Source organism: Heteronotia binoei, chromosome 6, assembly GCF_032191835.1.
Source record: "Heteronotia binoei isolate CCM8104 ecotype False Entrance Well chromosome 6, APGP_CSIRO_Hbin_v1, whole genome shotgun sequence".
NCBI lineage: Eukaryota > Metazoa > Chordata > Lepidosauria > Squamata > Gekkonidae > Heteronotia > Heteronotia binoei.
In genome coordinates, this window is record NC_083228.1 from 91,399,103 (window position 1) to 91,427,046 (window position 27,944).

The following is a 27,944-nucleotide window of genomic DNA, read 5'->3' on the forward strand; positions in this document are numbered from 1 at the left end:
CAATTGTGGACAACTGGTTAAAGTCATTCAACATATGCTTGGACTAATGGCTTCCACTACTTCCATGTGGTTTCTTTTTCAGACTGCAAATGCACATGGTACAAAATTGGTTTGTTAGGAAATTTGTCCCTACCAGACACTATCAAGGGCACTGTTTTTCCATTCTTAGGGCCCAGGTGTCTAAAACAATAAGCAGTAAACCAATTCCAACAATTTTCTCCAGATTCCAGCAACCAGACAGGGAGATTCCTGCCCGTCCCCAATCATAACAAGAACCTAGCCATATATAACTTTAAAATCTCCCTAGGGGAATACTTTGGATACTCCAAGCAAAAGGAGAAAGCTCCCATTTGCAATAATAAAAAAAGATTTCTTTTCATGTTGGCTCATTTCTGAAAGGTCATGCTAACACCCCATTTCCTCTTTAGTCTCAAAGAGCCAGTTTGGTATAGTGGTTAAGTGTGCAGACTCTTATCTGGGAGAACCAGGTTTGATTCCCCACTCCTCCACTTACATCTGCTGGAATGGCCTTGGGTTAGCCATAGCTAGCACAGGAGTTGTCCTTGAAAGGGCAGCTGCTGTGAGAGCCCTCTCAGCCCCCTGTACCTCACAGGGTGTCTGTTGTGGGGGGAGAAGAAATAGAAGATTGTAAGCCACTCTGAGTCTCTGATTTGGAGAGAAGGGTGGGGTATAAATCTGCAGTTGTCTTCTTCTTCTTAGCAAAAAGGTATAAAGAGTTATCTCTCAGCTGCACTTTTTGTAGCCAGTTTGGGTCTCATCCTGTTACCTCAGCCACTTGATTGACTTCAGTCACTTTGTTTCACCAGTCTTCTCTCCAAGAGCAGAGTTGTATGTCTCATCCCCCCCCCCCCCCACTTTTACCTTTATTCCTCAGTAGGTAGGGAGTTCTGCTAGGGAAAAGTTTTGTGTTGCATTTAGTTCACATTTTACTTTTCTGTAATTTTATTTTTGTTCTTATTTCCTTTTATAATTTTTTTTTAAACCCTTCCATTTAACAGTCTTTTCTTCTCATTTTTATGAGTGTTGATCTGAATCTGGATCTTGATATACACGTTAAATCCCCATTATCAAAGTACCTAAAATAGATGTGTTTGTTCCTGACATGGGTAGACTGATTTGGGTAACAATGTCTAGTACCTCATATTCTCTAGTAAGAAGTCCTCGAACCCAAAAGTGTCTCAGATGCCTTCTAAACCTTTATGTTAAACTTTCCCTGTTAAGTTTTTTTTGCTACTCCTGATTTTGATTTACATTCAGGGGCTGTTCATTTATGCAAGCGCTTAAAGAGGTTTTAAAGGAGATTGTCTTTTGTTCCTCATGAAACCCCTTTTGATTTTTCCTATATCCATTTAATCACTCAATTCCCTTTTCTTCTCTCAGACTGTTGAATTCAAATTATATTGTTTATATACAGCCTCAGAGTGCCCTGTCAATCCTGTAACACTGGTTGCAGAAAGAATCATAGGAATTTACATTGCTCCTTAGCAGCCACGAAGAAAGATGCAGAGTGGTGGGAGTAGTGATGCTTTTGTCCACTGATTATGCTGGATCCATAGTCTAGATAGACTAATGTTATTACATCATTGTACAAATCATTTCCCATAATAGGCAAGAATGTCTTAGACGTACGAGGTGGGAAGCTAATAGGAATGCTAGTTACTGAGTGTGGGTTGAATGGAAGATAAACAGTCTGAAGAGCTACGATGTCAGTGCATGGCAGATAAATGTGACTTGGTAGTTCAAAAGGATAGGAGTAGATCCAAGTCAGTCAAAAGTAGTTTCTAAATGCTGAACAGGCTGAAAATCACACAAACAAAACAGGTGCCATTTCTGCAAGTACCATTAGATGGTGGTACTCACTCCATGGCTTGCAGAGAGTCACATTTGTATTGACCATCACCCAAAAGAGTGACATGAATATTGTGTGCTACCACATCAAATACACAATATAAGCTGTGTAACTATTAATATTAAGTATAAAACTATAACTCTTTTATTACCAGATGACTTCTGAGAATGTGGAGTTGTCTCCGCCATTGTTGATCCTTAGCTGGCCCTTGCATATGTAGCAAGAGGGGAAGGGCTTCCCTCTCTGTCTTCTCAGTCCACCCTCACATGAAAGTGAGTGAGAGCATGAGACTGCCAAGGCTCCTGGCTGTGGAGAAAAGGGAGTGGCCAGATTACTTTTTTGCTTGGAGCCACAGTGGTTTTACCCTTTGTCCTGCTTGCTCTATACCCAGCAGCTGTCTGAGTGCTGTGATGAGAAGGTGAAGGCTGCAAAGAAGGGTGGAGGGTTGTTGGAGAGGATGGACCCTTTACTTCCAACCCTGGGATGAGGCCTCCTGCTTGGGGAGGCTTGCAGCTTCCCAGTCCTCCAGTCCCTTTTCCAGCAGCTATTTCAAGGTGCAAACAGCTGCAAACCATTAGCCCCACTGGGCAATAGCCTTCTCTGCTTTCCTGGAGCATGAGGCTGGTGCCACATTTGGGAATGGAAGAGCCATAGATCACATATCAAAGAGCCACATGTGGTTCCCAAGGCACTGAGTATCACTGCTCTAACACAAATAAAATAAAGTTAAATAAAAGACCAGAAGACCCAGATAACCGTCTCCTGTATGTTCAGCTTTTCTAAAAAAAAAAAGAACAGGCATGATAAATACAGTACAGGTTGCTGTTTTTAAGAGTGTACTTTGAATAAATAAGTCCTGTTTCTGCAGTAATGCACTTACTTGCAGACACAAGTACAGACACTTCATTTCAGCAAAAGACATTGTGGACATCTGCCAAGCAATGAGGACATCAAATAATCAAGTACTCAAATAATTTCTTGAATGTTTGTTTTGCAGGTATAGTTATAAGCAATGTTCCCTCTAAGCTGTGGAGTCCTGTGTGCAAAAAATTCTACTTTGTGAGCTACTGGTATTAAAGTTGTGAGCTGCTGCATAAATTAGTTTGCTCTAGGGCCATTTTTCCTGAGCTAAGACAAAAATGTGTGAGCTAGAGGCTAAAAAACTGTGAGCTAGCTCACACTAACTCAGCTTAGAGGGAACATTGGTTATAAGTCAGAATTTGAATGATGTCAGTTTGGATGACAAATAAATGTTGGTAGATTAAATCATGACATGGCTTTCCTGGGTGCCAGTTCTAGCTGGATGTACTGCATTAGAAAACAAAACAAACACACACACACACACCCAAAAAAAAACCCTGGTCCTGACTCCTGCGGTGTTCCATTAAGCTACCCATGCCACTTGTTTCCCAAATGTAAATAGCCGCATAGAAAGTACAGATGTGATACAGTGATTCTCAGTTTCTGGAGGTCTGTAAGGGAAAGGGGTGGGATGACAGCAGCTGCATTCAGAGCAAGAATGTGGTAAAATTGATGCCACAACAATTCTGTACTATCACAGAAGTTTAGACCACAGTACTTTTTAAGTCTTCAGATACTGTGGTTAATTAATGCACCTTTTCCTATAAGATGGGCAAGTGGAGAGATCAGAGTGGGGGGCTGGATATTCTTCGGCACAGAAGGCAGTCTTGGAGCTTTCCCCCCTTTCTCTCACTCAACCCAAAGCTTCCACATCACTTACAAGGGAGGCCTGCACTTCAGTGGAATTTCCTTGCACCAGGTGCTCAAGTGATGTAATGGCTAGCACCGCACATTTAATAATTAGCCCCAGTTGAGAAAACCTGGTGCAGATGGGTAAACACAGCTGAACATCCTAATGCTTGCCTGGAGACTACTTACATTTTTGCTAGTATCCATTCAAATAATTAATAATGTTTTATATTTTCAAGCATTCAGAATGATTGCAAAATGTATACACTCAGATGCCTGACTTCCTCCTCACCAGTTCTGAACTTAATTTTTGAATCCTTCTATTCCCTCCCATATTTCATTGAGCTTTTTGTATGTTTGCTTTTCAGGTACAACTTCCTGTCTGAAGTTGATCTTCCCAACCTGATGTATCATACATTATGGTTCATGTTAACTTGGTTAAAAAATGGATGTATGTCCTCCTTGCTTTTCTAGTAGTTCTGACTATTTGTCTGTGGAAGGAAACACGAAAAGGTTATTATGTTTCTTTAAAAGAAGAAAGCCGAACTGAGCAAGTACATATGATATTATGGAAATGGAGCATTCCAAACCAACAGTATGTCTATCATAAAGCTGTCAACAATTCTAACAAGGCCATTTGGTCAACCAATGCATCCCAAGTCACAATTAAAAAAAAAATTCTTGTAACACAAGCAGTAAATAACTTAGTAACAAACCCCAAAAAACCAACAGGTTCCATAAAAGTGTGGAACAAGGACAGTTCATCCAAAAATCTCACCCCTAGACTGCAAAAGGTGAGGAAAAACTACCTGGCTATGAACAAATATCATGTGAACTACACTGGAGCAAGAAATGCTGCTAAACTCAGCCCTGAGAAACTGCTATGCCAGCTCCAGAAACGACTGAATTTTCGAATGATACAGGCATCAGACGGTCCTTTCAATACATCAGAATGGGAAACCTACCTGCCAAGGAGAAACATTAGCATGGAACTTGGCCAGCTGGGCCAATGCGCAGTAGTGTCCTCAGCAGGATCTATGAAGTCTTCCCACTTAGGACCAGAAATAGGTTTGTATTATAGATCTATAACAATAGAAGCAATAGAATATTGATCACATCTTTTTACTTTTCTAGTTTCATTTTTATAGAGTCAGACTGATAACTTATTGTATATTCACTGGATGTACTGGTATGGCTATTTCCCCCCTCAGTTTTCAGTGACTATAAATGTCTCTTAGGCACTGAACATAGGAACCACCTGTAAATAAGGGATAGTAATACTAACGTATGGATGAGCTGTTGTAAGGAGTTAATATATGTGGACAAGTACTTTTAGATTGGAATCTACTACTTCTACTGGTAGTAGCATATTCCTCTGGCACAAATCTTCCTTCACTGATACAGGGGGCTTTTCCTCTGGCAGAAGAGCTTCTTGCATCAGCCTGAGGGATCTTTACACTGGAGGAACACACCACTGCCCATGGAATAGAATTATAAGATCCAGCCCATTTGTATTAAGTCCAAGCTGCAGGGCTCCTCAGTGGCAAAAAAGGGGGATTGCAGCAGTATCAGCTACTGTTGATGCATTACAAGTTGTATTAATTTGGCTAACTAAAGTTCTTTGCCAGTATGAGATATTCTTCATGAGCTTTAAGCTAAACCCAACACTGTCCTCTTATAGAAGAATAGCAGCAATGTAGCCGTTTCCCATTATTAGTTGCCTTTATGGAATAGCAGTTAGGACATATGATTTCTCCCCTCACTGTTTTGTGACAGCCTTGGAAAAAGTTATTTTTTAAGTTGGCAAGTTTTTTGTTTAGTCTAAATGCATTGATGTGGTGTGCAAGTTAGGGTAATATGAAATAATTTTTTTTAAATTTTGGTTGCTATTTCTGACTTTAGGTGATAGCCAGAATTATGTGGCTGAAAGGAAATCAGAGAAAGGAAAGCATTTAGCAAGAGGTTTTTTATATATAATTGTGGTAGTTTTGGAGTTGTTAGTTGACTGCATAACTGAGCAGTCAGATACTGTCAGTTGGTTATCTGTTATTTCACTGCCATTGTATAGTTTCATTATAAAGTAAATAACATGAAGTCTAGTAAGAGAGACCTCAGGGGAGGAACCTCAGAAGGGTATAAAGCCACAGACCACATTCCAAAGCAGCCATTTCCTCCAGAAGAACTAGGATTACCACCCTCCAGTTGGGCTGGGGATCTCCAGGACTTACAGCTCCAGATGACAGAGATCAGTTCCATTGGAGAAAATGGCTACTTTGGAGAGTGGATTCTATGGCATTATGCCCTGCTGAGGTTGCTTCCCACTGCAAACCTCCCAAGCCCCCTCCCCCCAAATATCTCCAGGAAAAGGATAGAGACTATACGCTTTCATGAAAACTGAAAGAGGAAAAGGTGCGGGAGGGGAATTAAGATGTCTCTTGCAGTTCCTTGTGGGTTCTTGCTTGCTAATGATAATGTCACTGCATCTACACAAGGGGAGTGCAAGAAATCCCAGAACTTTTTGTTCAGGTCTATTGAATCCGGGAAAAAAATGGTGTTCCAGAAAAATCCCAGATCCCAATACCTGTATGTATTGAGATCTGGGATTTTTTTTTATCTAAAAGACCTGAAAAAAAATACCAGCTTTAAAAACCCTGGGGCTAGTCCACCTCTCTTTGTTGGTATTGTTTAATACTACAGAATGGCTGACATGTGAGTTTTCATGATCCATTACCTTCTGCTTGCAAAAATGGGGATCTCTGAGCACAGGTACAGCATGTTGCTATTCTGTGGTTCTGGGGAGGAGATGTTGGGCAGCTGCTATTTTAGTGGTAGCCATGTGGCTCCCTTAAGCTCTGGCTTTAGCTTTTTATATGCTTCACGAACCCAGTAAATTTCCAGCAGATTATATAGGAAGTCATATCATTGGGAATCTTAGCAACAAGGCTTATTCCTTTTGCTTTTGTTCTCTCACACCTTATTTTGCTATTTTCAGATGGCCACAATGCAGTGTTGCGTTTTAATGGGGCCCCTACCAGAGGATTTCAGGCTGATGTAGGGGAAAAAACAACAATACGTCTTATCAATTCCCAGGTAAGTCTGCCTTTATAGATGCAAACCAAGAAACTACAAAAGGGGACACATTCTGCGGGTTTTAATGAGGACCTAGCTGCAGCTCTTTTTGCTTGGCAGACTTGTCCGTAATACAAGGAACTGTGAGTAAGAATAGTAGTGGAAAATAGAAGAATTGGCAGTTTCAGCTCTTTTGTTGCATTTGCACATGAACAGAGCCTATGGAGATAAAAGGACTGCCTCCAACCCTGCATAACAAGGTTTAAAATGCTAGTTGCATGGATACGGACAGTGAAGAAGTGGGGGGAAAACACAGTTTGACAAAGAATTTGATACCTAAGCTCTGTAGGCCTTTATTTACTCCTGCTTCTGGTAGGTGAGGCAGCCCCAGCTGTGTAGATATTCCCTTTGGGTTGAATCACAGAAATCTTGTGGTACATCATACAACAAAAATAAAGCCTCTCATTTATTTTGCAGCCGTCCTTCCTATAAGGTAATTGGTAGGTGCATCTTAACACTTTCTTAACTCCAGGGCTTTTCATTTATTTCTGAGTCTTATCTCTGGTGGATTTCGCAGCCAAGCCACCACATGCATCTCAGAGTATTAAAAGTTTTTAGTTTTGCTTGTCACTATTTCTGAGAGTATCAGAGTTCCTTTTGCACCGTGCGGAGCCAATACCTTTCAGGTCCATCCCATGCCACAAAGTTAGCCTCAGGCTTTCTAGGATGTCGCAGCACCTGCCCATGCTGGCACTGCTGCAGTTTCTAGGAATGGCTACACTGACAAACAAGAAGCTCCAGACTGGGCTCCTTTCATGTAGCCTTGAAGTTCTGACATTAGCCAAAAGTGCATTTGCTCCCCTCCCCCTTAAAAGACCATGTGCAAAAAGGGCCAGCAAATGGACTGCAGTTAGATGACGAACTTCCGTGAGTGATATCTTAACCCAAACTCCTTTCTAGAGATAAATAAAAGAAGAGATACAAATCATGTTCCTCCATCGTAAAGTTCAAATTGTAGAGCAGATTTTACTTCCCTTCTCAATGCAGAATACCTTTTAGTGAGAATGCTATATAAATTCACATAATCTGTAAAGTTCATTTCAAAGACTAAATCTGATCAGAGAAGAATATCATATTCTCTGGAGCGAATCTTTCATTAGTAATTGTCACCACTGTAAAGTTTCTGCGCTGTGCACACAGTTCTGTTTGAATACATGATGTTACCCAAGAGAATCCCATGTTCTCTGCAGCTGTCTCCATCAAACAACTTGATTGATTAGAACAGCAGGAATAGGTGAAGCCCTCTGCATAAAATCCAAATGTGATGCTACAAGCAGAGCAGCTGAAAACTAATCCTTTCTAAGGCACCTAACATTCGCAGCTGTATGAGCTGCACTATGGGGAATGTCTTTTCCAGTATTCCCTCCCTGGGTAAGGAGGAGAATAACTCAATTCTGTTAGGAAGAGAACAAAGTTAGAGTCCAGTGGCACCTTTAAAACCAACAATATTTTATTTAAGCTTTCATGTGCCACTGGACTCTAACTTTGTTCTGCTGCTACAGACCAGCATGGCTACCCATCTGGGTCTATTGGAAGGAGTTAGACCTTTATATACAGGGTGAAGTTAATATTAGTTGATGCACAAAAGTAGAGTGCCCTGTGAATGTATAGTAATGTTCATTAATCAGTGTAATAGCTAATACAGAACAGAAGCAGTAAGTGAGAATTAATAAGGAAGGCAAAGCCCAAACAGTTTAGTTGCCAGTAAAACCAGGACTTGATTACGATCAGTGGAGTGGGGCAGGATGTGTAAATCTAGTAGCAGGTACATGGTTGCTGATGAAGAGCAAGAGAGGAACTACAATATTTCATGGGAGCAGGCTTGCAAAGTTGTTTGAATTATTGGTGCCTAGCACTCAGCTAAAAATAGCCAGAAGTGCTTGGGTGATAAGACGTTAATAAGGCAGTTGAGTTACTGGATCAGCAAATTTGTTAGAGGAAGTTCATGAGAAACTGCCCTGTGCCTACAGTGCATAAAAAGCTCTGGAAGGTTAAGCTGATCAGCCCACAGCCCTTTAAAGGTGCTTCACATTTCAGCCTCCACTTCCCCTGATCCTGGACAATAACATGCACAATATTGTGTCTTGTGCTTTTTGCTGTAGTATAAAAACCAATGGTTTTCAAGCTTTGTACTTTGAACAAGCCCCTGCCACATTATCTTGTCTGCTGAATGAACTCTGCATGTTTATTGCACAGTCCACTGGCTGTGTCTGTTAAACCCCCAGCCAGTGCATGTGACTGACACAATGACCCCAACACTCTTGAAATAGCCCTTAGTAATTACTTCTTAAAAACCAACAGCAAACAGATTCTTAGTGTGCCATTCATTGTGAAAAAAGTATCCAGTACAGTTTTAAAATACGGTCACTTGTCATCTTTCATTAGCCTCTCGTGTTGATTCAGGCAACTTCAGAATCCACTGGCCATATCAAAGAAAAGCCACTATTAACTTACAAGTCTTATTCATAAGTCAGATGTTCTTTTAAGACCAAAGTATTAGCAGGTCACTTCTCAGGCAGAGAACTAAAGTCCTAAATGCTGTTATAAACAGCAACAAGCATATAGTAACTCCTTTTTCTCAGAGTACAAGGGAACAAGTGTGTATTGCATGTAGATGCATATACATGTTCTGTGAACCATATTCAAAGTTCCCACTTATATGCGTTTAAGCATCGGTACATGTGTGAGTCATAGCCTAGTGCCACTTCCTGCTGGATCTGTGGGTGGTGGAATAAACATATATAAGTGCTTCAAAGGTGATTATATATACTGCATGCAAAGGTGATAGACAGGGAGCATTAGCTAGTATATCAGAAGGTAAAGGATTAATGGAGACACTTTGGTGTAGGAGAGCCAGTTTGGTGTAGTGGTTAAGGGTGCGGACTCTTATCTGGGAGAACTGGGTTTGATTCCCGACTCCTCCACTTGCACCTGCTAGCATGGCCTTGGGTCAGCCATAGCTCTGGCAGAGGTTGTCCTTGAAAGGGCAGCTGCTGTGAGAGCCCTCTCCAGCCCCACCCACTTCACAGGGTGACTGTTGTGGGGGAGGAAGGTAAAGGAGATTGTGAGCCGCTCTGAGACTCTTCGGAGTGGAGGGCGGGATATAAATCCAATATCTTCAATATCTATCTTCAATATATGAGCCGCCCTGAGCCTGCCTCGGTGGGGTAGGGCGGGATATAAATCGAATAAAATAAAAAATAAATCTACTTCATGTTCATAGCTAGATTTCAGTCCAGTATAACACTTGTAGGTCTCTTAAGGCACTACTGTTAGCAGCCAGACCCTTCCTCTTGCTGAGGCACAGTTTATATCTAGAAAACTATAAACACTCCTCCTCATATATCATAAGTACAATACACTGCCTGGCCCAAAATGAAACCAGATTGATGCCAGTTAGAAAATTAACCTGAACATGTAATTTAGAAATGTAGGAAAGAGTTGCTGGCTAGCTAACAACCTCCTCCCCATCCTAGAGACTTGCATATAGGACAGTGGATCTCCTCACCTTGAATTAGCCTCATCCACACCTAGCCTCACTTCCTCTCACCCATTTGCCCTAATTAAACACCGCTTTATACTATTCAGAAAAAAACTGATAGCTTTTCCCATCTGGTACTTACAGGGTCATCAAGCACCATTAATGGCTATAGTTCACTTCAGAAAAATCCATCAAGTGTTTCTAAACTCATTGTCCATCTCTGGACAAACCATCAAGTAATTGGTTTTGGAGCCAATACATCAGCTTGCCCCAGGGAGCATTTTGCCCTATAAAGTATGTCATTCTGCTCCATAGCACTGTGTATGTGTTCTTGGCCACACACCCCACTCCGTGGGTTCTCTTCTCTTCTCTTTGTGAAACGCTGACCATTTTGCAGCTGCTTCCTGGACCTCCACAAGATTGGTAAATATTACCCTTCCCCCCAAAAAAGCTTTCCCTCTTTGCTCCCAGATTTCCTCTTAGCTAGCTTGTGTGTTTTCTGTGTGTTTGTATGTGTGTGTTTTGCCCTCTTATTTCTGTTTCAATAAAACCCTTTCCAGTTGAACATTTGACTGGTTTATTTTGAGAGTTCTCTAAAAGAAATATATAGCCTGAGAATCTCAGCTACCCTTTCTTACTGTGTCTCCTATAAGCTAATTTCCCCAATTACATAGGAGACTGCGTCTTTGGGTAACACTACTGGACTCAAATCTAGCTATTCTGCTGCACACCAGCGTGGCTACCCCCTGAAACAGTCTTCACATTCACAAACACTGCAACTCTTAACAGCTAGGCAGTAGGGATTGGTTAGACTGGAGCCTCTGGCTACTGCTGGTAGAAAGAATGCTGACCACAAACAGATGCACTAAGAACAGACTCATGGCACTGTAAATGTCTTTCAAGCTCTCTTTAATGCCTGTGTTTGTGATAGCACCCAGTGGCAACAGCAACAAGAGCCAAACAAGTAAACCAATGGGATTCCACTCTTGCTTGTCTTACCTCTCTCTGCTGCCTCCTGCTGTGCAACTGGGTGAGTGCAGTGTCTGTAGAAGGAAGCCTTGTATTTAAAAGAGCTCCTGATATGGTTGACCCCTTCATAAAGCCTGAAGATTAAGTTGCATTCGAGTTTTCTCTGTTCATCTCACTTTAGGTGGAAGGAGGGGACATTCAGACTAGTCAGTATCTCTAGCATTTGCACTATGTGGGCTTCACTGGAATACCAGAAAGACATGTACATTAAAGAGCTCAAAATATATTCAGAGTCCTATGAGGTTCTTTGATTTGTGTCTGTATTCAGCCTTAATCTGTTTCAGCATGGCGATTCCTACCTTCTTTCCTGACTTTTCATGAAATGGTGAGGTTCTTATTGATTAATGTTGCATGCTCAATGAAACTGTGTTTAAGTGAACCAAACTAAAACACAGTAAATAGAGAACCCAGTGGGTTTACATTATCTCTCTTATTGTCCATGGCTAGATCTATGTAGATTTGGAGATACAATGGGTTTACATTAACTCTCCTATTGTCCAAGGCTACATCTGTGTGGATTTGAAGATACATACCATGGCCAAGTAAATGGACTAGTTCTCCCAGAAAAATCCACCTTCCATTTCAGTAGTAACTGTGCTAAAAATGTTTGAGTGTCATGAAACAATCTCAACTATAGTTACATCCTTCGAAACCATCATATATCTAATTTCCAACTATGGAATCAAAGCAATTGCAGGAATTTTAAAAAAATCGTAAGATTGGGGGACTACTCAGGGTTACTACTCAGGGTTACAGAGTTCCTGCAAACTGGAGAAACCTAAAAACACAAAGGTGGTAGGAAACTGAGTAACTGCAGGTGCAGGGTTTTTGTTGTTTTAAGTTACAGTATGGTGACCAAGACAACCTTGCAAAATCTCAGCCACTGTTTTGATTTGCTAAGCAACCCTATACAACGTTGCTGAGGGGTCATCGGCAGTGGCTTTAAGGCTGAAAGCAAGTGATGCAAACTTTCAGCCACCACTGATCCCCAGGATAATAAAGACCCTGGTTGCCAAGTGACTTGGGTTGGAAGACATGTACCAAATGCCTCCAGCCCCAGGCCATCACTACTTGACCAGCAGGGTCTTTGTTGGTGGCTGGGAGCTGGAAGCACACAGGACATGTTTTGGTCCCAGGCCACCACTGATCACCTCACCAGCAAGTCCATGAAACAACTGGGCCAAGGACTAACAGAGAAGGGGAAAGGGGGATTTCCCCTCCCCTAGGAGTCCTCAGCTGGTGCTGTTTGATTTCCATGTGCATTTTAAATGGGGAACCATGTATTAATCAGTGTCTCTTTTGTAATTCTCAGCTTCTTACTGTTGAAGAACAAAAGGTTATTACAGACTCACAATATAACACTGGAACCTTAATTGTATGGGATCCGGCACCATATCATGCAGATATCTATGAGGTAAGACTGAGTTCTGTAAATTTTAGGATAAGTGCGTAATTGTTTATCAGATCAGATGTTAGGGGTACTAGGGGCTGGCAGGGTGCTAATCCAGGAAAAGCCTGGTTCTGTGGATGCTCTCAGTTCATACACTGGTCTTTCCTGTAGCAGTTTTACAATGGGCTTTCTTCATTTTCATTGTATGACACTACATTGCACAAAAGGTAGCCTATAGAGCCAGCAAGGAAGGAGAACAGAACCATTAGGCTTGGCGGGACTCAGGTGGACATTTGCAACACCCAGGTCTAGGTCACAAGTGCCAAGTAAAAGATTAGTATTGCTTAGGCTAGTGTTTTTTTAAACTAGAGTCTGGGAATCCGTGGGAGGCTTTGAGGGTTTTCCTTCTCCAGGCCCATTTTGCTAATATGAAAATAGTTTTCTAGAACTGGACTCTCCAGCTCATGAAGAACAAGCAGAATTGGCTTCCCTCTCTTTTGAAGGATCAGAGTCTATATAGCTGCTGCTACGCACAGTCACCTCGCTTCTAGATCACCTCAAACACTAGCCAGAAAATGCAATAGTTCAGCACTAGGCACTGTGTTTGAATGAGTAGCATTAAGAGATGGAGGATAGTTCTAATGCAGCCATATTTATTTCTGGTATAAAATTGAAATGGTTCCCAAGTATAAAGGATTTCAGTGTAGTGATAAATGTCACTTTGCATCCAGAGACAATAAATAGCAAATGGTGGTTTTCAGATGAATGCCAGCATTCCCTCACTTTGTTCTTCTATCATTTGAACTGTCCTCCACAGTCTGGAGAGTTCCCAGGATGTCCTTTCTAGCTTGCCCATTGGCCCCCTTATAAGGCCTGTGTAAAACCAGGTACGGGCCCCTTGACAGTCCCTGGACTCTTGTGGGGTGGCTGGGCCTCACTTGAACACAAGGAGCAAAACAGCTGGGGTTGCTTCTCCCTTGCTCACCCCTTTTGCCCTGGCTATCAGGTCAGGCGTGCTCAGCTATCTTGGGAGTGGTGCTGCCCTGCAGCAATGGAGCTGCCAATGGTACCAGAAACAGCCTGAAGATTGGCTGTGGTGTTCTGCTTGGCTATCCCTGGGTAAATCCAGGGCTGACTCTCTGTCTGGAGTCCACAACTCCACCCCGGTCTGCGGTCTCAACTTGCTACCTCCCAGACGCAGACGAGCCTCCTGCTGCCGGTCCGTGAGACAATGAGTGGACCTATACATGTTCCTCCAGCACCGGACTCCTACATGGTGCCCTGGCTCAAGCACAGGTGCCCTACAATGTCCAGCTGACACCACCATCATCTCAAGTAGAGCAGAAGACATTCCAACAGCCCCTTTCCCTTGTTAAAAAGCTTACTTCCAACATAAGAGAAGCCATGTTGGATCAGGCCAAGGCCCTTCCAGTCCAACACTCTGTGTCACACAGTGGCCAAAAAAAAAACAGGCACCATCAGGAGGTCCATAAGTAGGGCCAGGACAATAGAAGCCCTCCCACTGTCCCCACCCCACCCCTCCCCAGCACCAAGAAATCAGAGCATCACTGCCTCAGACAGAGAGTTCCAACAATATTCTCTGGCTAATACCCACTGATAGACTTCTGCTCAATATGTATATCCAGTCCCCTCTTGAAGCTTCTCTATGCTTAGAGCCACCACCACCTCCTGTGGCAATGAATTCCATGTGTTAATCACCCTTTGGGTGAAAAAGTACTTCCTTTTATCCATTCTAATCTGACTGCTCAGCAATTTCATGGAGTGTCCACAAGTTCTCGTTTTGTGAGAAAGGGAGAAAAGCACTTCTTTCTCTACCTTCTCTATCCCATGCATAATTTTATAAACCTCTATCATGTCACCCTTCAGTCAATGTTTCTCCAAGCTAGAGCCCCAAGCATTTTAAACTTTCTTCATAGAGAAAGTGTTCCAACCCTTGAATTATTCTAGTTGCCCTTTTCTGGACTTTTTCCAATGTTATATTATCTTTTTTGAGGTGTGGTGACCAGAATTGTACACAGTACTCCAAAGGTGGCCGTACCATCAGTTTGTACAGGGGCATTATGATACTGGCTGATTTGTTTTCAGTTCCCTTCCTAATAATTCCCAGCGTAGCATTGGTCTTTTCTATTGCAGTCATACACTGTCTCGACATTTTCAATGAGTTATCTACCACGACCCCAAGATCTCTCTCTTTGTCAGTCTCTGCCAGTTCACACCCCATCAACTTGTATTTATAGTTAGGATTTTTGGCCCCAATGTGCATTACTTTGCACTTGGCCACATTGAACCTCATTTGCCACATTGACGCCAACTTGCCCAGCCTCAACAGATCCCTTTGGAGTGCTTCACAATCCTCTCTGGATCTCACTACTCTGAATAATTTAATGTCATCCGCAAACTTAGCCACTTCTCTGCTTACTCTTCCCAACTCCAAATCATTAATTAACAAGTTTAAAAGCATCAGACCCAGTACTGAGCCCTGTGGTACCCCACTGCTTAACTGCTCCACTGCAAAAATTGCCATTTATACTCACTCTCTCCTATTAATTAGCTAGTTTTTGATCCACAAGAGGACTTGTCCTTTTATTCCATGATTCTTGCTTACTTAGGAGCCTTGTATGAGGAACTTTATAAAAAGCTTTCTGGAAGTCAAGGTAAACAATATCTATTGGGTCCCCTTTGTGACACCCCCTCAAAGAACTCTAACAGGTTATTGACAAGATCTTCCCTTACAGAACCCATGCTGAGTCTTCCTCAATAACTTTTGTTGAGGAAGGGGTTGGAGAACCATTGCATTAAAGAATCACGGGGATTGGTGGAGGGAGGGGGAGAAGGGTGTCAGGACAGAGCTTTAATACTCAACACCTGCATATACCAAGGAGGAAGAGCCCTCAGCCTGAGACAACAGAGAGAGAGAGAAGGAACCCCGGAACCTGACCCTCTGTCATTGGGAGGGGTCCTGGGTCTGGATATTTATAAAACAGCATAAATGGTTAGAGTCCTTGTAGAGCATGAAAAGACATCATAATTCTGGAAACCACTTGATCTGCATCAAATTGCAAGACTTAGGCATTCTCCAAATTGCCTTAAAGTTCTGTTTTCATTCCCTAATGTCACCAGGTTTTTTTTTATTGTGTCCAGACAACTTCATTAACATCCCAGTGCTGTCCCAGTTTTTCCTCATCACCCCATTCTTTTTAAAATTAATTTTCCCAGCTTTTTAAAAAATTGTGAAATGAATTTGCAAGATAGCCTCTTCCTCAGAATGCGAATATTTTCCTCTGCCTTGAGGATAGTTGCCCAAAGCCACCCAGAAAGGGTGGGTTTGGATGGCTTAAAAAATTGCATGCCAGTGCAGAAACATTTCAGCACTGGAGGGCGCTTGCACTCAAACAAACAGGGAACCCAGCACTAGCGGCCAATCATTGCACTCCATTATCTCATTCAAACTCCAGAGCAAATTATAGCACTCTTGAAGGCACCAGAGTACCAGGGTCTTAGTCAGGACTTGGAGAAGTTTATTTTTTAAAAAATGCTCATGAATGAACATTGACCTCCCCCATCTCTCCTGCATTCACAACTCCCCTCCCCCTCATTAGCAGCCCCCTCCCCTCACAGAACTGTGGCGGCTTATCTGCAGACTTGTACATTCACCTTTTTCCTTTGTTCTCTCTCTCTCTCTCTTTCTCTCTCATGTGTTAAGTGGCTCCTCTATAGAATACTTGGACGTAAGAATAGGGTCTCCATGAGGCTGCTGCAGGTGGGTAGGGCAGAAAAACAATCCTAAAGTGTGAATTTGAACAGTTGAGAGACTGATGGGAAAATACTGAAGAAAACATTCCAGTGTGAACTGGTTGCATTGATAGCATGATCATTGGAACTACCACAACACTGATGAAAAAAATGAAAAGTGGCTACAGTCTGGAAAATGCCTTAGCCCCTGCTGCTCCCAGTATAGGGCTACATAATGAAGACGTAAATGGCCAGAAAGTGCTCCCATACAGTGATAAACATAGAATAGCACAAGATTCTGTGTTTCTGTTGTATCCATACAGTACAACGTACACTTGTATCCATGTGTGTGCAACTTGGAGGGAGGGATGTTGAGAGCTTCAGAAAACTCTGAAGGCAGCCAAGTTAGCAGGAAGACCTTGCATGGTTATCAGCAGAAGCAAAATGGATGGGTTGTTCTATTCCAGGCTCACATATGCTGAGAAAATACAGGACTGGATTCTATTCTCAAACTGGAAAAAAAAAATCATGGAAGCAAACCAAAAGAGAATCACACATTTAACATGTTTTAAAGTAGTGCTTTCTTTTCTCAAAAACATCCTTGTTGTTAAGCACCCAACTAATGTATACTTTTAAAAACATGATGTTGATAACATCCTAGCTGGCATGGCCATAGTTCTTAGAATTCATTCATGAAGGAAAATTAGGATTCTTTGCTTTTTTGTTTTTATGCAAAGCACTTCTTGGCTGCAAGAGTTAGTAAAAGTCTAACAATCCATCTAACTGGAATTGTTTTGAACCTTTTCTTCTCTCTTACTATCTGGGTTTCAAAGGATGAACAGCTGATGGGGCAAAGGTTCCACCTTGCAGCACTGGGACAAGATGAAATGGCTCTTAGACTTCTTTCAGCACTGTGATACCACACAAACGTCAGGCCTCACCTCATCATGAGGCTGTGCAAAACAGCCAGTTGAGACATACAAGGTGTCATCGTACTGCTTTCAGTCTCTGTCTGGTCTCCCCCCCACCAAATACATGAGCTTTTGTGGCAGAAGAGTGATAATGTGAAAATCTGCACAGGCCCCAGAACAGCTGCCTCTTTTGCTCAAAGAGATTATAAGACTAGGTTTTAATGCATTTATTTACATAGAATTTAGAATTCATTTAAACCAAGCAGTTTTTTAAAAGCACTGTAATATAATAATAAAGTCTAGGTTGGCTCCCCTAACTACTGTGAGTGGAAGGCACAAGTCTTTGCTGCATCCCCCTTCCTGCAGCAGTCCCTTCTGACCTCTGGAAACCAGATTTCAGAGGTTGTGAGCCACACAGGCCTGCTGGCGGAAGGGACAGGAATTATGATTTCTTCTCCTTCCACCTCTTTGCCTTCAACCCACATGCCTGTTAATTCTAGCCCTTGTGACTCCTGGAATCTACTTTCTGGAATATCTGCTGTGAAGAACAGGACATAGCAAAGTTCTTTCCACTGGTGGAAGTTAGGTTCCATCCATCTGATTTTAGTTGTCAATCCATCTCCATCTCTAGCTGAACTATATTTGGGCAGAACTGATCACCAGTATTCTTAGCCATTGTCATTCTTCTGTCACAACTGCTTGCATATTTGGTGAGACAGAATATTTTTGAGCACCTAACCTGGATAACTGTGTTTTGAGTATTCATAAGAAATTTTATTTCATTTTAAATTTCTAGTGGTACAGAAAACCAGATTACAATTTCTTTAGCAGCTACAAAGAGTATCGAGACAAGCACCCTGAGCAACCCTTTTACATCCTGAATCCCTATATGCAGTGGCAACTTTGGGATATCATTCAAGAAAACTCACCAGAGGATATCCAGCCAAACCCACCCTCTTCAGGAATGCTTGGTATGTTATTTGCTTTACATTTGTTCTAATGTGGGGTTGGATATAAAAATGATATTCCACTAGTGTGAGAGCACTTAGAGCTGCAGAACAGGACTTCCACTGTCATAGGAGGCAAGTGATTTTGCCATTTTCCTCTCCCAGTGCAGACCCCTGCTGTGCCCCCATGCTGTTTGTTCACACACGGTCATGAGCAGAGCTTAGGACTGCAGGACTGCAGCTTTAGCACTCTGTGCCACAGGGCTCTTTATGTTATAACATCAGAGGCAAAATGTACTCAGTATCATTGCTGAGGGGTGAGACTGGGCATGTACAGGGCCAGCTCGCCTGCTAGGCAAACTAGGCAATTGCCTAGGGCATCAGGAAGGTGGGAGCGCCAAATTGGGCTCTCCACCCTTCCCGCACTCAAGGCAAATGCCTAGTTTACCTGCCGCTACGCCACTGCCACCTCCACCCTCCTCTGGTATCCTCCTCCTCTGTGGCCATGAGCTCCGCCACCAAACCTCCCCCCCACCACCCCGCGCGCTCTCAAAGACACGCTAGAATCGGCCCTACCCTCTTAAACATGGCTTGGGCCTCTCAGCGGTGAATGAGGCTTCGCTCAGGAGTGAAGGCAAGGAGGACCAAAGGAGGGAGGGAGGAACGAAGCCTGCACCACATTTAAGCAGGTAGGGCTGATTCTAGCGGTGCTACTTTGAAGGGGAGGGGGAGAGAGGAGGAGCGCCGCTAGAATTGGCCCTACCCGCTTAAACATGGCCGGGCTTCTCAGCGCTGAAAGCCGCATTCAGCGCTGAGAGGCCCAAGCCACATTTAAGCAGGTAAGGCCAATTCTAGCAGCGCTGCTCCTCCCTTCCCCTTCTACGGCGGCCCCTCCGCTGCCCACCCACCCCCCTCGGCAAGCTAAAAATAACACTGCTAGAATCGGCCCTACCTGCTTAAACACGGCCCAGGCCTCTCATTGCTGAACAAGGCTTCGCTCCAGAGGGAAGCCTTGTTCAGCGATGAGAGGCCTAGGTCATGTTTAAGCAGGTCGGGCAGTTTCTAGGCGCTACTTTGAGCATGCTGAGGGAGGACGGGTGGCGGAACACACCACAGCGGAAGGGAAGGGAGGGGGCGGTAGTGTTTCCCAGGAAAGGGGAGGGAGGGGGGCTTTAAAATGCCCGGGAAGTGCGGTGCTCCACTGCCCCTTCCCAGGCATTATAATGGTGGGGAGCAAGTCTGCCCGCAGAGGGGGGGCGATGAGTCTTCCTGGAGCGCTATGCACCCCAGGGCTGGCCCAGGGCATGTAGGCCTTTCTAAAATACTGTGGGAAGCAGGGTACTGAATTAGATGGACCTTTGTTCTGATCCAGCCAGGCTTTTCTGATGTGCCAATGGGGTAGTTCATACAGAGCAGAATTCTGTTCAATAGTAGTAATGGTAACAGTGGTCCCATATTTATAGGATGACTCAGGGCCAAGGAAACAATGAGACAGAGACTTTGTAGGAGCAAAAAGTGGGAGAGACTAAAAGGTGGGATGGGATGAGAATCTGCCAGATATGTAAACAGGGAGGCAGAAAGAATGATTTTTGCTCAGGATCACCTTTTTGTGCTCCTGAAATGCCATCAGCTATGTAGCACAAAGGGAGGCTGCAACAAGAAGGGAAATAATTCTTTCTCTCTTAATTAAAATGCAAACCACATGTTCATGGTGGGCGGGAGAGAAACTTTCCTCTCATCACTGCAGACCACTGCATTCCATAGCATCCCTGGTCTTGAGGGTCCTCAGCCCTTGCTTAGCGTTTCAGGGGGCAGAGAAAGTTGCTTGGGCTTCCCCTGAAAGCTTTCCTTGTCATCCAAAATGCAACTGAGAGAGGCTGATGAAAATCACTCACTTTGCTGATGTATGTATTAGGATTCAGTATTAAGATTTTTTTTTTCGTTTTTTTAAAAAAAATACATATTTATTTGAAATCCAAAATGTCAAGTTTTTAAAATTGATTTGAAGAGTTAATCACCATGCTTACGAAATTGACAGCAACTACATACCTATTTGAAAAGGAAAATCTTGCACTGAATAATGTTAATTTGGTTCTATGGTACAAAGCTTCAGCTGAGATGTAATCGTCTTTTTTAACTGGTACTCAGTGTTTAGACAGCGGCCCCATGGCGTAGAGTGGTAAAGCAGCAGTACTACAGTATTGTGGGCTGAACTTTCTTTTCATGACCTGAGTTTGATTCCAGCGGAAGCTGGATTCAGGTAGCCGGCCCAAGGTTGACTCAGCCTTCCATCCTTCTGAGGTCAGTAAAATGAGTACCCAGCTTGTTGGGGGGGGAGTGTAAAAGACTGGGGAAGGCAATGGCAAACCACCCCGTAAAAAGTCTGCTGTGAAAACGTTGTGAAAGCAACGTCACCAGTCAGAAACGACTGGTGCTTGCATAGGGGACCTTTCCTTTCCTTTTTTTCCAGTGTTTAGACAGCTTTGTTTCCTCATCTAGAACTGTTTTTAGGATACGAAAGGTTGATTTTCTCCAACTGGGATCTTTCTCTCTCTAAACAATTACATCTAAGCAACTTTGCTTTTAGCTAAGTAACTATAAGAAATCCCATTACAACCCCACAGATGTCATCCTCCGTATCAAATTTGCTATGTCCTTTAGCTCAGTTTGCTCACAAGATGGCGCTCTCACACAGCAAGAGACTGTCTCAAAGGCTCACACAAGTTATTCACTAAGGCTTTGCTGTTGCTGGCAAGCATGGTGGGGATATTCACTTTTGCCTTGTCTTACACAACCAAAATAGGATGAAAAAGAGGCATGTGATCTGTAGTGATGAAGCCACAGACCATAGTTAGGTGGGGGTTGTTTGATCCAGCCAGCATTTTCATGCAGTCCTAGCCTCATTTTCCGCCTTGCCTCCAGGGCATTTTTTCTGGGGGAACGTGGCGGAATGGAGCTCTGGAACTTCTTCATGGAAACAAAATTCTCAAAATAAATAAATAAATAAATAAAAATTCATGGAGCACCCATGTGTTTTTCCTTCATTTCCCTCTTGAGAGTTTCAGCACATCTTTTTCCAGAAAAAATGCCCTGCTTACAGCAGACCCCATACCACATGCCTTTTGCCTGTGCAGCTTCCACAATTTCCCAGAACAGCCTTTTTGGTGGTCAAAAGAGACTGTCTTCTGAAAACTGGTTGGATCAAACCCATAGTTCAGAATACAATTTTGCCTAATTCATACATGTTCTAAATTGGTTTATATTATATAGCAAAGGTTCTGCTCTTGGACAGAATATAGTTTTCTGTTTCAAGGCATTTTTTCCTCCAACCTTTTCTTCAGATCCACACCTGCTTAAACCTCTGAGTCACACCCTGGGGGTAGGACTATACTGTTTCACTGATCTGTGCTACTGCAGTAAACATAAATGGAAACAAATATTTATTTTATTGGCTTTACAGCCTGCCTTCCCCTGTATAGCAGGGCTGAGGGCAGGTAACAACAGCAGTAAAAACAATAAAAACAGTGATTATAATAGTGATTATAAATTAGCTATTAAATCCAATTTCTAGCATATAATTAATATCAAAGATATGGCACCTAGAGCACAGTGGATACCTCTTGTCCATGGGACAACTATCCCACATGTATGATAGCAGATGATAAGTTGGTGTTAAAGATGAAATAGGTGGCCAAGGAAAGGCAGGGGGAGGCCTGTCCAGATATAACTGTCATTGCCTCAGTCATAGACCTGGAAGAACATTTCAGTTTTCAAGGCCTTACAGAACTGCACCAGATCCTGCAGGGCCTGGATCTCACTTGGGAGGGCATTCCACCAGGCCAAGGCCACAAAGGCCCTGGCTCGAGTTGAGGCTAGATGGGCTTTTTCGGACTGGGAATCACCAGGAGATATAAGACAAACTATTTCAAGGCTGTCCTTGAGCAATAAATGACTACAGGTAGGTAGGTCCACCAGTGACTGCTAGTCATAGTATCCTACAGACAACCTCCTTTTTCAAACATTTGTTACCAGAATTTGGGGATTTCTAGTAGGAGAAGAATAGTACATTCCTATTCTGTATATTAAAACTCTCTAATGCTTTAGTCTGATAAGTCAGCTGTGGGAGAAAGTGGGACAGTATGGATGCATAGAGAGAAGAGCCTACTGTCTCATAAGGGCTGCAGCTCTCATGAAAGGTCAGAGGGTTTTAAGGGGTTTGTGCAGAGTGGCTGGGAGGTCTGCTGAGGACCCTCGACTGTCAGCTCCTGGCAATGCAGAGCAGGAGAAGTAACTGAGTGCTATTAAACCCGCCTCCTTCTGAGCTGAGGCCAGAGCAGAATGAGATAACAGCCATGACCTTAAAGAAAGGTTTGTGCCCACCCCCATCCCCCAATAAGCAATGCCTACATCTTGAAGTTTTTGGTGACTAAAAGGTGTCTTTGCAACTTTCAGGGGACTCCAGTTAAGATGGAAGATGATTTTACAATCAGATACTCAGCCTCCCCCACAAGTACTGCCATAAATAGAACAAGTATACCTGCAACGTGTTAGTTTCAAGTCCAGTACTGCCTTAGAGATCAACAAGATATCGGGAAGTAGAAGCTTTCAAGAGTCAAAGCTTCCTTTGTCAGATATGTCAGTAACACATGCAGGAGCCGCTTTGCAGGTAGTTCACTCACTTGACTCTTCTCAATTCCTCTTCTTTAAAGGAAGAAGACTGATAATTCTTCTGATATTTGTTAGAAATGTTAAAAGATGTTTTAACTTCAAAACTTACTAAGGCCTGCAATTGACACTTTTACACTCTATGGACTCTTCTTCAGTAGCAATCGTAGTACAGAGGTCACAGGTAAAATGAGACAGAGAAGGGCACTGACACAAGTGTTGCAAGGGAATAAAAAATGGGAGGTTCTGAAGTGTCCCCATCTATGCATATGTTAGGCATACAGAAAACCTGCCCTCCCATTCACTTGCCCTGAAGGCTCTTCTGTTTAGGACTAATATCAAAGTCCCAATCATGATAACACCTGGTAATACAATAGAAAATGATCTGTAGCTATAGGAAGGACATTTCATACTCCAGTATCCCCTTACAGGGAGGGGCTGTGGCTCAGTGGTAGACCATCTGCTTGACATGCAAGAAGTTCCCAAGTTTAATTCCCTGGCATCTCCAGTTGAAAGGATCCAATAGGAGGTGATGTGAAAAACTGCCTGAAACCATGAAGAGCCACTACCAGTCTGGGTAGACAATACTGACAATTTGATGGATTCAGTATAAAGCAGTTTCTTGTGTGTTCATGAGTTGAATTCAGTCAGCAACTTTGTCTTCCTTCCTTCCTTCCTTCCTTCCTTCCTTCCTTCCTTCCTTCCTTCCTTCCTTCCTTCCTGGAGGGTTGTCGTTAGTGGCAGAGCATCTGCTTTGCATACTGACAGTTTAAGGTTCAGTCCTTGGCATGTCCAGATAAAATGACCAAGAAGGAGGTGATGAGAAAGGTCTCTGCCTGAGACCCTGGAAAGGTATAGCCGGTATGAGCAAACAATATTAACACTGAAGGACTGAGGGTCTGATTCAGTATAAAGCAGCTTCATGTGCTCATGTGTCCACCCACTGGAAATAACATTAAATTTATTATCCATGCCATATCATTTGCTGTCTTGTCTTAACTAAAGGAAGTTTGGAGGTTTTTTGTTTGTTTGTTTTAAGATTGGAAGGGAGAGAGAAGCAGCTTAGCTCTTTTGGCTCATTCTTAAAACCAAATATGAAGAGGGTCCTGACCTCCCATGCATTGGACAACCTTTAAGAGAATTCTTGGTTACAGTAAGGGGCTTACCTGCCTACTCTTATACCCTCACTCTCCAAGCACTATCCCTAAAAGAAGTGTGTAGTATGTACACAGATACATATTATCGGGGGAAAAACATTTTGCTTATTTTGGATGTATTGGCAGGACTTTTGCATTGCATAGAAGTGGAGACCAGTAGAGGGCAGTAAAGCTTTACTCAGGAAAACAGTATTTAGGAGCTAAACAGTCAATGTTCCTTCACTGTTGTGATCCATGGCACAGTCAAAGTCTCTCTAATCTTTCTGTGCATGTTCTTTTTGTAACAAAGCAAAACCTCCTGCATCCTTCCATTTCCCAACATACAGAATAAAAGCTACTTCTAGCCAAATGGCTGTGGCCTTTGGTATTTTTTAAAGTTTTATGCTAGTGATGCAATGCCGTCCTTGCCAGGCAGGTCCACCATCAAGCAAACTTGACAAAGAGTTGCCCTGTTCTTCTTACATAATAGATACCCGAACTAATCAAGCCCCAAGGTTATCTGGTTCAGTAGGAGCAATGCCAGCTTTTGCTGCCCAAGACCAATTCCCTCCCCCCCCAAAAAAAATTTGCCCTTCCCTGCCCCAGAAAGAAGGAATCCTTCTTGCCTTCTCACTTCCCCAAGCAGCACACAAGCCACACATGCTAGTGGACTTTCAATATTACTTCCTCTTGCAAGACACTGGCCATTCTTTTGGCTGCCTGTGGAATGATGCTAATTAATAGTGTTTCCAGGACAACAAAAATGATGGCCAACCTCCTTCTTGTGAGCATTTGGGAAGTTTTACAGGACATGTGTGGTGTGCCATGCTGTATTTGAAGTGGACTGAGAGAGCAAGGAAGTTAAAATGCTTTAACTCCCAAAGGAAGTTGGGGATGAGGTCTGGTTGGCCAGGAGTTTGGCAATGAGTAGACAAGACAGGAGGTAAATGCCATCCCAAAACCATGGCCTGCAGTATCTGCCTCAGATGGACTTAAGACTTCAAATTATTTATTTATTTATTTATTTATTACTTTGCATTTATATCCCGCCCTCTCCGCAAGCGGACTCAGGGCGGCTTACAGTATCATAAAAACAATCAATTCCATAAAACATATAAAACCATAATACATTTATCAGTTTAAAACTATTACGCTATCTCAATCCAGTCTGGCACCAGCTTCTGTAGGATGTCCGGTGGCAGCCCATTTTCAGCCAACCAGAAAAGCCTGTCTAAACAGTTCGGTCTTACAGGCCCTGCGGAACGCCGACAAATCCCGCAGGGCCCTTATAGCTTCTGGGAGGGTGTTCCAGAGTTCTGGTGCTGCCACCGAGAAGGCCCTAGATCTTGTTGCGCATAGCCTGGCTTCTTTTGGGCCATCATACTCTGAGCAGTTCAGAATGCAATCTAGATAATTTCCCATTTAGGTACTCACCCAGATCTCAGTCTGCTTTGCTTCAGAACTAAGTTGCATGGATCCATAATCATGGTAAATCATTCAGGTTAGAAGGTATAAATGACAAGCATAAGGTTCTCTTTTCATAAATTAAGCCCTGGCTTCTAAGTGATTTGTAGAGACCACAGGCATGATTGTTGTGCAGATTGCAAGGAAGCTTCTCAACACTTGCTATTTCAGAAGTATTCCCCACACATAGACACTGATTATCTACATTCTTCCCTTTTAAAAATGTAAAGTTAGTCCCCTGTGCAAGCACTGAGTCATTACTGACCCATGGGGTGATGTCACATCATGATGTTTTCTTGGCAGACTTTTTTTTACCGGGGAGGCGTGCCATTGCCTTTGCCCAGTCATCTACACTTTACCCCCAGCAAGCTGGGTACTCATTTTACTGACGTTGGAAGGATGGAAGGCTGAGTCAACCTTGAGGTGAACCCAACTTCTGCGGGGATTGAACTCAGGTCGTGAGCAGAGCTTGGAGTGCAGTACTGCAGCTTTACCACTCTGTGTCATGGGGCTCTTAAGACAATACTTGATCCACTCTTGTTCAGCACCCAGGAATTAGTATTGAAGGTCAATGAACTATTAAGCTGCTATTGAACTACAGCAGTTGGGGAGGAAGAAGTGATTTTTCAACTCCTCTACAGTATGTGAAGTTTTGTCATTTTTAAAGAAACAAGAAAAGTATTTTGATAGTTTTCTAAATTCTGTCTGCCACTCTGATGCAGCCCTATATTTTATCTTTTCTCCTATAGGCATTGTTATCATGATGCATTTGTGTGACAAAGTGGATGTTTACGAGTTTCTTCCTTCCAAAAGGCAAACAGACATTTGCCATTATTTCCAAAAGTTCTTTGACCAAGCCTGCACCATGGGTGCCTACCACCCACTGCTCTTTGAGAAGAATATGGTGAAGCACATTAACCAAGGCACAGATGAAGACATTTACACTCATGGAAGAGTGACTCTAAATGGCTTGAGGAACGTACAGTGTTAGAAGATTGAATCTCTGAAATACTAAACGGGGAAGATCTTTTAATTGCAAGGCACTTTGGAAAGGCCACTTCAAGGGTTTTTGGGTGGGTTGTTCATAGTTAGAAATTCTTTCATTCAGTAAGTCTTAAATTTGGGGTGTGTGGCTACAGCATTAAGTGCTTTTCATCAGAATCACATTCACCTTGTTATGATTCCTGCAAACAGGAGATGCTGTATCTGAATGGTTCCAGCTGTAGAGCACAGAAGATGGCTAGGTATGGATATCAAAAAACCACAGAATTTGAGATTTAAAAATCAGCATATGTCTTGCCCTTATGACTGCATAGAAAAACAGAAAATGGGTGAGCAGTCAGATTTTTAAAAAGTAGACACAACCTAATTTTACTGAACCTCTTAATATTCAGGAACTGCTTTGTATTTCATTCTTTCATCTCTGTATAGTTTGATCCTAGAGTCAGGGCCTAACTACATATGACATTTTCCCTGGAGACATATGAGGGTTGGTACGAGAGAGATGTTCTGCAGTTCTATACTTTCTTGGTGCCTAGAGGCTCAATTTGGATTTGGACAGCAGCACCCAGGGAGTAAGTGCTTAGATTGTTCCTCCACACACACACACACACACAGTTTCCCCAACCTGATACAGTGCTAGAGGACTACTATTGCCTGGCTGGGAAAACATAACATGTGGCCCATCAACACACTTGGAACCCTTAGTGGAGCAACTAGTGGCCTGGGAAGCACAGAACTCTGGAATGTCTCTCAGGCTTCCCCAAGGACATTCCCAGGGAATAAGTAATGGTTGGTAGCATCTACAGTTGGCATGGTGCATATTTCACAATTCCTGCAAATGCACCATGTAGTACAAAATTTGGTATTGGGCAGAGGATGTTACATCCTGGCTGATTGCAGACCGGCAGTTTGGACATGTGGACACCTTTGGAATTCGGACACAGATTGGTGAGCATAGCCACAAAATAACACTTCAGCATTTCAGAAGAAACCTCTGCTTAGCTCAACGCCTTTTAAAATGAACACAGCATTTAAAAATATTTTCTTGCATGCATGCAGCTTACCTTCAGTCATGCAGTGAATATCCTTGTGTGATGGTGGCAGCAGCTGCAGTTTCTGAAGCACGCTCCCCTCTTTTTGAGCCATCCCAATTCAGGATGCCTCCAAGCCGCCCCAGAATGCCCGTCTGTTCTCAACCCCTGAGTATCAAGTTTTGTATTATTTTTAACATATTTTAGCTCTTTGAATTATGTAAACAATAACCCTGTCCACACTCATATGGCATGAATCTCACAGAACATTTCTGTGAAGGAAAATAAGGGGAAGTGTGACTCTGACTCCTCTCCTGCATTGTTCCTGCAGGTCTCCTGTCCCCCCAAAACAGCATTTCAGGGGATAGTTTGGGCTACAGCAGAAGGGGAAAGATGGCTTCAAAGACAGGCATCCCTTCCATCTGT

General features: G+C 43.0%; 1 protein-coding gene across 3 annotated transcripts in view; it reads left to right on the plus strand.

The window, feature by feature from the left end:
• Nucleotides 1–27,356, plus strand: part of ST6GAL1 (ST6 beta-galactoside alpha-2,6-sialyltransferase 1) — a 93,005-nt gene extending 65,649 nt beyond the window's left edge. For 2 of the 3 annotated variants that reach the window (XM_060242155.1, XM_060242154.1), the window contains exons 2-6: nucleotides 3,949–4,648; nucleotides 6,573–6,670; nucleotides 12,532–12,633; nucleotides 18,070–18,244; nucleotides 26,235–27,088. In XM_060242155.1, the coding sequence (XP_060098138.1) occupies nucleotides 4,000–4,648; nucleotides 6,573–6,670; nucleotides 12,532–12,633; nucleotides 18,070–18,244; nucleotides 26,235–26,476 (1,266 nt within the window). In that variant the 5' untranslated portion in view covers nucleotides 3,949–3,999 and the 3' untranslated portion in view covers nucleotides 26,477–27,088. Of the gene's footprint in view, nucleotides 1–3,948; nucleotides 4,649–6,572; nucleotides 6,671–12,531; nucleotides 12,634–18,069; nucleotides 18,245–26,234 lie in introns of those variants that run through there. The other variant, XM_060242156.1, reaches the window with a different exon arrangement.
• Nucleotides 27,357–27,944: the final 588 nt, after the last annotated feature.